General features: G+C 64.4%; 1 protein-coding gene across 1 annotated transcript in view; it reads left to right on the top strand.

Moving 5' to 3' along the window:
* Positions 1-9,004, top strand: part of SBF1 (SET binding factor 1) — a gene marked incomplete at its 5' end in the record, with an annotated part of 34,497 nt that overhangs the window by 11,049 nt on the left and 14,444 nt on the right. Inside the window, 12 exons of the mRNA XM_031065165.1 lie at positions 147-252; positions 878-1,010; positions 2,503-2,611; positions 3,036-3,149; positions 4,411-4,488; positions 5,031-5,144; positions 5,826-5,954; positions 6,421-6,519; positions 7,173-7,377; positions 7,858-7,970; positions 8,702-8,851; positions 8,943-9,003. Of these exons, the coding sequence (XP_030921025.1) occupies positions 147-252; positions 878-1,010; positions 2,503-2,611; positions 3,036-3,149; positions 4,411-4,488; positions 5,031-5,144; positions 5,826-5,954; positions 6,421-6,519; positions 7,173-7,377; positions 7,858-7,970; positions 8,702-8,851; positions 8,943-9,003 (1,411 nt within the window). The remainder of the gene's footprint in view (positions 1-146; positions 253-877; positions 1,011-2,502; positions 2,612-3,035; positions 3,150-4,410; positions 4,489-5,030; positions 5,145-5,825; positions 5,955-6,420; positions 6,520-7,172; positions 7,378-7,857; positions 7,971-8,701; positions 8,852-8,942; position 9,004) is intronic.

The following is a 9,004-nucleotide window of genomic DNA, read 5'->3' as shown; positions in this document are numbered from 1 at the left end:
TTTCCCTTTCCCTCTTCCCACAGCAGACGGGGGTTGTGCTGGGGCAGGGTGGCCCTGCCCCTGTGCCCAGGGAGGTCTGGCTGCCCCTGCCCTGGCCCTGTCCCTCTCTGGGTGGCCCTGGTGACCAGGTGTGTGTTTCCTTGCAGAGGACGATCTCTCTGGGAGCGGGGGACAGGCAGGTGATCCAGACCCCCATCAATGACTCGCTGCCCGTCAGCAGCTGCAGCGTGGCCCTGCTCTTCCGCCAGCTCGGTGAGACGTGTCCCCACCCTGTCCCCGTGGCACCTGGGGTCCCTGTGGGTCACCTTCCTGTGGGTCACCTTCCTGCGGGTCACCTCCCTCTGGGTCACCTTCCTCTGGGTCACCTCCCTGCGGGTCACCTCCCTGCGGGTCACCTCCCTATGGGTCACCTTCCTCTGGGTCACCTTCCTCTGGGTCACCTCCCTGCGGGTCCGCGGCTCCCCCCCCTGCGGGTCACGTCCCTGCGGGTCACCTCCCTATGGGTCGCCTCCCGCATGTGGCTCCGAGCTCTGGCCCCGCTCAGCCTCCCTGGCCCTGCTGTGCCATCCCTTTTCCAGGAGGGTGGGACAGGGGCTGGGGTCTGGAGGAGCAGCCTGGGGCTGCCACTGGCCTTGTGCCCCCCAGGAAAGGCCACCCCGTGCCCCCAGGGAAGGCCACCAGCCCCCAGGAGGGACGGAGCTGTCCGGGAAGGGGGAGCACACCTGGCAGTGACCTGAACCACGAGTGGCTCTCTGGGGGATGCTGAGCTCCTCTCCTGGCAGGATGCAGGGATGGGGAGTGGGGGGAATCAGGGGTCTCTGAGGGGTGTCAGAGGGACCCCTCCCCAATTCCTGAGCCCCTGCTGTGCCCTGCCCAGGCATCACCAACGTGCTGTTCCTGTTCTGCGCGGCGCTGACCGAGCACAAGATCCTGTTCCTCTCCAGCAGCTACCAGAGGCTGACGGACGCCTGCCGGGCCCTCCTGGCTCTCATGTTCCCCCTGAAGTACAGGTGAGGGTCCCTGAGCCTCCAGCTGTGCCAGCTGTGCCCCTGTCCCACCCTCAGTGCCTCCTGGGCTCTGGGGAATAACTGGGAATCTCCCAGCCCTGCCTCCCTGTTCTCGCAGGCAAAACGGGCTCTGGCACTGGAGGCAGTGCTGGGAAATGTTCTGTCCTCCCTGCTGAGCAGGGACAGGACCCAGGGAACGGCTGGAGCTGTGCCAGGGCAGGGATAGCATGGCCATCAGGAAGGGCTCTATTCCAGAGGGTGCTGGGCACTGCCCAGGCTCCCCAGGGAACGGGCACAGCCCCAGAGCTCCAGGAGCGTTTGCACAGCGCTGCCAGGGATGCACAGGCTGGGATTGCTGGGGTGTCTGTGCAGGGCCAGGAGCTGGATCTGTGACCCCTGTGGGCCCTTCCCACTCAGGAGATTCCACGGTTCCATGAGCCGGAGTGAGGTGTTCCCAGCAGTGGCTGTGCTGGTGGTGGCCATGCCCCCGTGGTGACTCCTGTGGGATGGCTGGAACCCTGCTCACCCCGGGAGCTGGGAATGTCCCACGGGGAGTGGGAACACAGCCCTGACAGCCCCGGGGCTCCTGGCAGCTCTGCCAGGGCCAGGCTGGGACAGATGGACTGGGGTTCCTGGCCAGCTCCTGTCTCCAGGCTGGCCTGGCCTCCCCAGGCTGCAGAGAGGCTGTTGGTGTCCCAGAGGAACCTTCCTTTTCACAGAGTTATGGAATGGCTGAGCTTGAAAAAGCCCTCCAGGGTCACAAAGTCCAAGGTGTTCCCAATCCCCTCCTTGTTCCCAGCCCAGAGCCCTGAGTGGCCTCCAGGAATTCCTTGGACACCTCCAGGGGTGGGGACTCCAGACCTGGGCAGCCCCTGCCAAGGCCTGACCCCCTTTCCATGGGGAATTTTTCCTGAAGTTTTTCTTTTGGAGTGAATGGCTCTGCTGGATACCCTTTCCTTGGTCACACTCTGACAACCCCAAGACCAGACAGGGATCATATCATGGAATCATGAAATCCCAGCATAATTTGGATTGGAGGGGACCTCAGAGCCCCTGCAGTGCCAGCCCTGCCATGGCAGGGACACCTCCCACTGTCCCAGGCTGCTCCAGCCCCAGTGCCCAGCCTGGCCCTGGGCACTGCCAGGGATGCAGGGGCAGCCCCAGCTGCTCTGGCAATCCCAGCCCAGCCAGGAATTCCTCATTGCCAAGATGCCATCCATGCCTGCCCTCTGGCACTGGGAGCCATTCCCTGGGTGCTGTCCCTGCAGGCCTTGGCCCCAGTCCCTCCCAGGGCATTCACAGGGATGGGGCAGCCACAGCCTTTGGGAGCTGTGTGGTGCCCGAGGGGCTGCGGGTGCCAGGGCGCCCTGGACACAGCTCCAGAGCCAGGATGGTGTCTGGCTGTGCCAGGACAGGGCTGGGCTGTGGGGCAGGGCTGGCCTGGCTGCAGTGGGGCTGTGTTTGGGGCTGCTTTTGAGGCTGTTTCTGGTTGCAGTTTCACCTACGTGCCCATCCTGCCTGCCCAGCTCCTGGAGGTGCTGAGCACCCCCAGCCCCTTCATCATCGGCGTCCACTCCATCTTCCAGTCGGAGACCCAGGAGCTGGTGAGAGGCCACGTTCCCCGGCCTGGTGCCAGGGGCTGGGGATGGGCAGCGTGGGTGTCACAGCTCGGGTGACAGCTCAGTCTGTCCTCAGCGTGCCCAGGGCCACGGGCTCCGTGTGCTCTGCCCGGGATGCATCCAGGTGTCCCACAGGAGCCAGGGGGGTGGCTGGGTCACATGGGAATGGCTGGGTCCCTCTCCTGCCAGGTGTCCCTCTGTCCCCGCAGTGTGAGATCCCAGTGTATCCTTGGATTTGGGGACAGGATGGGACACAGGGACCGCGGAGTGCTCAGGGAAGGTGGGGAGGAGCCAGAGCCCATTCCCAGCCCTTTCCTGAGCCAGCTCCCCTGGATAGCTCCCCATCAGCTGTGGGGTTGGGATGTGGGGTTGGGAGGTGGGGCTGTGTCCCACTGCTGTCCCCTCCCAGCTGGACGTGGTGATCGCGGACCTGGACGGCGGCACGGTGAACGTCCCGGAGTGCGTGCACATCTCCCTGCTCCCCGAGCCCCTGCTGCAGCAGACACGGGAAGCCCTGTCCATGGTGAGTGCCACGGCACCCCTGGGGTGCCAGCAGCACCCCTGGCAATGACACACGTGGCCAGGGAGCTGGGAATGGAGCTGGGGCTCCTCTGTGAGCAGGATTCCTGCCTTGGGCTCCTGCCCATGCCTTGGGATCCTGCCCATGCCTTTGGGGTCCTGCCCATGCCTTTGGGGTCCTGTCAATGCCTTTGGGTCCTACCCATGCCTTGGGGTCTTGTCCATGCCTTGGAGTCCTGCCCACGCCTTTGGGGTCCTGTCCCTGCCTTGGGCTCCTGTCCATGCCTGGGAGTCCTGCCCACGCCTTTGGGGTCCTGCCCATGGCTTTGGGCTCCTGTCCATGCCTGGGAGTCCTGCCCACGCCTTTGGGGTCCTGCCCATGGCTTTGGGCTCCTGTCCATGCCTGGGAGTCCTGCCCACGCCTTTGGGGTCCTGCCCATGGCTTTGGGCTCCTGTCCATGCCTGGGAGTCCTGCCCACGCCTTTGGGGTCCTGCCCATGGCTTTGGGCTCCTGTCCATGCCTGGGAGTCCTGCCCACGCCTTTGGGGTCCTGCCCATGGCTTTGGGCTCCTGTCCATGCCTGGGAGTCCTGCCCACGCCTTTGGGGTCCGGTCCCTGCCTTGGGCTCCTGCCCATGCCTTTGGGGTCGTGTCCACACCTTTGGGGTCCTGTCCACACCTTTGGGGTCCTGTCTATGCCTTTGGAGTCCTGCCCGTGCCTTTGGGGTCCTGTCCCTGCCTTGGGGTCCTGTCACAGGGATTATTCCTGATGCAATGGCCTCTGGCCAGCACCCTGGGAATGACACACATTTCCATGGGAGCTGGGAGTGGAGCAGCAGGGGTTCCTCTGTGATTCCTGCCCTGGGGTGCCGCTGCCCCTGTCCCAGCGGCCATTCCCAGTCCAGTGCTCTCTGATGTCCTGCAGTGCCGGGGGGGTTCCTTTGGCAGAGGTTTCTGGGAATGTGGTGCTGGCTCCTGGCCCAGGACAGGAAGCAGCTGTGGCCTGGCTGCTCCTGTGTTCCCAAGGTGCTACTGGAGCAGCTCCTGCTCCTCCTGGGGGCACTGGGGGGTGAAGGTCTCCCTGGCAGAGCAGGAGGGAGCCGTGCTTCCCAAGGCAGGGTCAGGCCCAACAGAGCATTTCTGATCCCCCATGGTTTGTCTCCAAGCCCCTCAGACCTTTTCCACAGCAGCTGTGGGGTCTCTGGGGAAATCTCCTTGGCTTCTCCAGCCAGGATGGGGCCTGAGCTGAGTGTCCTCCCTGGGCAGGTCCTGGACCCGGAGCTGGAGGTGGCCGACCTCGCCTTCCCCCCTTCCACCATTTCTGCCTCTTCCCTCAAGATGCAGGTGAGTGGTGGGAGGGAGAGGGTCCCTGGGTGAGGGGCTGTTCCCAGAAACACCTTGGGTCAGGAGGAGAGGGTCCCTGGGTGAGGGGCTGTTCCCAGGGACACCCAGGGCAGGAGGAGGTCATCTCTGGGTGAGGGGCTGTTCCCAGGGACACCCAGGGCAGGAGGAGAGGGACCCTGGGTGAGGGGCTGTTCCCCCTGGCTCTCACACACCATTCCAGCCCTGTGTCCCTCCCAGCCACTGCTCCAAGCTGTGGCTGGATCCTGCAGTGCTGTGGGCTCTGGATTCGTGGCCAGGGTGGAGCAGACAGGGAACGTTTGGGCTTGCAGCATTCCCAGAGCTGGAGAGCTCCTCTGCTCCCTGTGCAGCTCCGGGGGGTGGGGCAGAGCAGTGGATGCCATGCCCCTTTTCCCTGGAATCTCATTCACATTCCCTGCCCTCACCCCGGGGCTGATCCCGTCCTGGGGGGACATCCCTGCCCCGGGGGCTGCCCTGTCCACACCCTGAGCCCCGCCAGCCCAGGCTGTGCTTCCCTGTGGCAGGACAAGGAGATCCGGGCCGTGTTCCTGCGCCTGTTTGCTCAGCTGCTGCAGGGCTACCGCTGGTGCCTGCACATCATCCGCATCCACCCCGAGCCCGTCATCCGCTTCCACAAGGTGAGGGCCTCCTCGGGGCCAGGCTGAGCCAGGCTGGGACAGCTGAGTGCAGGAAACAGCCCTGCCTTTCCAGGCAGTGACCTCCCCAGCGTCCCTGCCAGCCCACCTGCATCCCGTGTTTGTCCTCGAGCGTGCCGAGGTCTCCCGGGGCAGGAGCGCTTCCCTGCCTGGGTGTTCCTGCAGAGCTCAGCCAGGAGGGAGCCCAGGCCTGCAGCTGGGTGTTTTGGGAGATCTTGGCACTGCTGAGGGACCACGTGCAGTCCTCTGTCCCTGAGTCCCTCTGGCCTTGTGTTCCTGTGCCTTTCTGTCCCTGTGTCCCTGAATCTCTCTGACCTTATGTCCCTGAGTACCTCTGGCCTTGTACCCCTGTGTCCCTATGTCTCTGCATCTCTGTATCCCTCTGTCCCTGTATTCCTCTGTCCCTATATTCCTGTGTTCCTGCATTCTTGTGCCCCTATGTCCCAGAGTCCTTCTGGCCCTGTGTCCCTGTGTCCTGCCTCTGCATGCCAAGGTGACACCAGAGCCCCTCCCTAGCCCCTTGTCCTTCTGCCGTGGGCCAGAGGCTCATGTTTCCACCCGGGTGGCGCAGGGCAGGAGGTGGCACTGCCCCAGTGCCACCCAGGTGCCCGCCCACGGCTTGGTGTCACCCACTCTGCTGATGGCACTGCCGTTCCTTGGCAGGCGGCGTTCCTGGGCCAGCGGGGGCTCACGGAGGACGATTTCCTCACCAAGGTGCTGGAGGGGATGGCCTTCGCTGGCTTTGTCACCGAGCGCGGGGCTCCCTACCGCCCCATCGACCTCTTCGACGAGGTGGGGCCTCGGGGCAGCTCCCTTCCCACAGCCCGGGATCTGTGGGGCTGAGCGGGATCTGTGGGGCTGAGCGGGATCTGTGGGGCTGGGCGGGATCTGTGGGGCCTGAGCGTAATCTTCAGGGTCTGAGCAGGGTCTGTGGGGCTGAGTGGGATCTGTGGGGCTGAGCGGGGTCTGCGGGGCTGAGCGGGATGTGTGGGGCTGAGCGGGGTCTGTGGGGCTGAGCGGGGTCTGTGGGGTCTGAGTGGGGTCTGAGCGGGATCTGTGGGGTCTGAGCAGGATCTGCGGGGCTGAGTGGGATCTGCGGGTCTGAGTGGGATCTGTGGGTCTGAGTGGGATCTGTGGGGTTGAGTGGGATCTATGGGGTCTGAGCGGGATCTGCCATGGCCTGAGTGGGATCTGCGTGGCCCTGGGTTTGGGAGAGGCCCTGGAGCTGCTCCTGTCACCCCTGTCCTGTCCTCCCCAGCTCGTGGCCTACGAGGTGAAGCGCATGAAGGCGGACGAGGGGAACAAGCAGAAAATCCTGAGGCACATCAAGGAGCTGGCAGAGAAACTCTACAAAAATGTGAGTCCTGGAGCCCCCGGGCAGGAGTGGGGATGTGCTGGGGGATATGGGGCAGGGAGAGCCTGGGTGCAGTCCTGGTCACTCTGTCCTCCCTCCATAAGCTCCTGGTGACAGATCCTGTCCCTCCTTGCGCTGTCATGTGTGGTCAGGCACATTCTCACATGCCCAGAGGTCCTGGGAGTGGGATTCCCTGGTTTTATAGGATCACAGAATCCCAGAATCACAGAGGTTGGAAAAGGCCTCCAAGGCTATGCAGTCCAAGCTGTGCCCAGTGCCCAGCTTGTTCCCAGCCCAGAGCCCTGAGTGCCACCTCTGGGAATTCCTTGGACACCTCTGGGGATGGGGACTGGGCAGCCCCTGCCAAGGCCTGAGCCCCCTTTCCAGGAGGAAGTTCCATCTGCTGATGTCCACCCTGAGCCTCCCCAGCCCAGCAGCTCCTGAGGGCAGGAGTGTCCCCTGGGAGCCTCTCCTGGCTGGGATGGTGGCACTTGGCTCATGGCCATGCCACAGCTGTGCATCCCTGGGGGCTGGGGGAGCAGATCCTGGGCCTTGCACATTCCAGCTGGGAGCAGAGCAGGGGGCTGGGGGCTCCTGTCCGGGAGGGGACACGCGGTGGGTGGCCTGAGGGCTGAGCCGGAGCCGTCCCTGTGCAGGAGAACCCGTACCCTGCAGTGACCATGCACAAGGTGCAGAAGCCCACGGAGGGCTGCCACCTGCGCCTGCACCAGAAGCCCTTCCCACACCTGGACGAGGGCACCGTGCAGTGGATCATCGACCAGGCCACGGCCAAGCTGCAGACAGCCCCGCCCGCAGTCAAGGCTGAGAAGAAGTGCATGGTGCCCTCGGGACCCCCCATCGGTACGTGTGGTACAGGGGGACCTGTCCTTGGGGGCTGTGGGAGGCCATGGTGCCCTCGGGACCCCCCATTGGTACGTGGAGTGTGGGGGACCCTGCTCTGGGGGGCTGTGGAAGGCCATGGCACCCTCAGGACCCCCCATCGGTACATGGAGTGTGGGGGACCCTGCTTTGGGGGGCTGCTGGAGGCCATGGTGCCTTCAGGACCCCCATTGGTTTGTGGGGCACAGGAGGCCCTGTCCTGGGAGCTGCTGGAGGCCGTGGTGCCCTTGGGACACCCCATGGGTATGTGGGGCCTGCTCTGGGTCACACCACAGGAGTAAAACATGGAGAAAGAGCAGCTCTGACCCCCTTGGGGTCCTCAGCTGCCCAGGGGCTCCCAAGGCCCATGAAGGCCCCGTGGTCACTTGGAGCAGGGGGACACGGTGTCCCCCCAGGGTGCCACCCCACCCCACCCAGACTGACGGGATCTGTTCCATCCAGCTGCCATCCTGGAGCGCAACGGGAACGCCCTGGCCAACAGCGCCCGGCGCCTGGAGGTGGTCAGGAACTGCATCTCCTACGTCTTCGAGAACAAGATGCTGGAGGCCAAAAAGGTGAGAGAGGCTGGGGATGGGGGGGTTGGTGTCCTCTGTGGATGGAGAGGACGTTCTCTGTCCTGTGTCCATGTCCTGCTGGTTGGCTTAGGGTCAGAAAGTTGTGGAATCACTGAGTTACTGAGGTTGGAAAATCCCTCTGAGCCCATCGGGTCCAACCATCCCCAGCACTGTGAAGGCCACCACTGACCCTGTCCCCAGGTGCCACATCCACATGGCTTTGAAATCTCTCCAGGGTTGGGGACCCCAAACCACCCTGGGCAGCTGTGCCAAGGCCTGACCACCCTTTCCATGGGGAACTTCCTGCTGCTGTCTCCCCTGAGCCTTCCCGGGCACAGCCTGAATCTGTTCCATCTCCTGCTGTCCCTGTTCCCTGGAGCAGAGCCCCACTCCCACCTCAGTAACAGGACCATGGAGCCATTTGGATTGGCAGTCCCTCTGGGACCATCAAGTCCCACCATTCCCCAGCACTGCCATGGCCACCACTGACCTGTGATGTGTTCCTGGGATTTTGGCTGGTGGCTCCACACCAGCCCAGCTCCATTGCTCCATGTCCCAGTGCCCCTGGGCTCCTCCCCTTCCTCCATGGCCATGTCCTGCCAGCCACACCTGGAATTCTGCCCTGCTTTATTTCCATGTCCGAGTGCATCCCGTGGCACTGGCGTGGGCCCGCTCTGTGTGGGAGCAGGGCTGTCCAGGCCCATCGCAGCCCACAAACCCCGTTCCCACAGCTGTTCCCGGCCGTGCTGCGTGCCATGAAGGGCCGGGCGGCGCGGCACTGCCTGACCCAGGAGCTGCACCTGCACGTGCAGCAGAACCGCGCCGTGCTAGACCACCAGCAGTTCGACTTCGTCATCCGCATGATGAACTGCTGCCTCCAGGTAGGGCAGGGCTGGGGGGCTCCTTCTTCCCGTGGGACGTGGCAGGGGCCGGCCTGGGAATGTCCCCTGGTCACCCCTGCTCCTTCCCCAGGACTGCACGGCCATGGACGAGCACGGCATCGCCGCCGCCCTGCTGCCGCTGGTCACCGCCTC

Source organism: Geospiza fortis, unplaced genomic scaffold, assembly GCF_000277835.1.
Source record: "Geospiza fortis unplaced genomic scaffold, GeoFor_1.0 scaffold494, whole genome shotgun sequence".
Lineage (NCBI taxonomy): Eukaryota > Metazoa > Chordata > Aves > Passeriformes > Thraupidae > Geospiza > Geospiza fortis.
The sequence above is the reverse complement of the archived record's forward strand: the minus strand, read 5'-3'. Positions and strand labels throughout refer to the sequence as shown.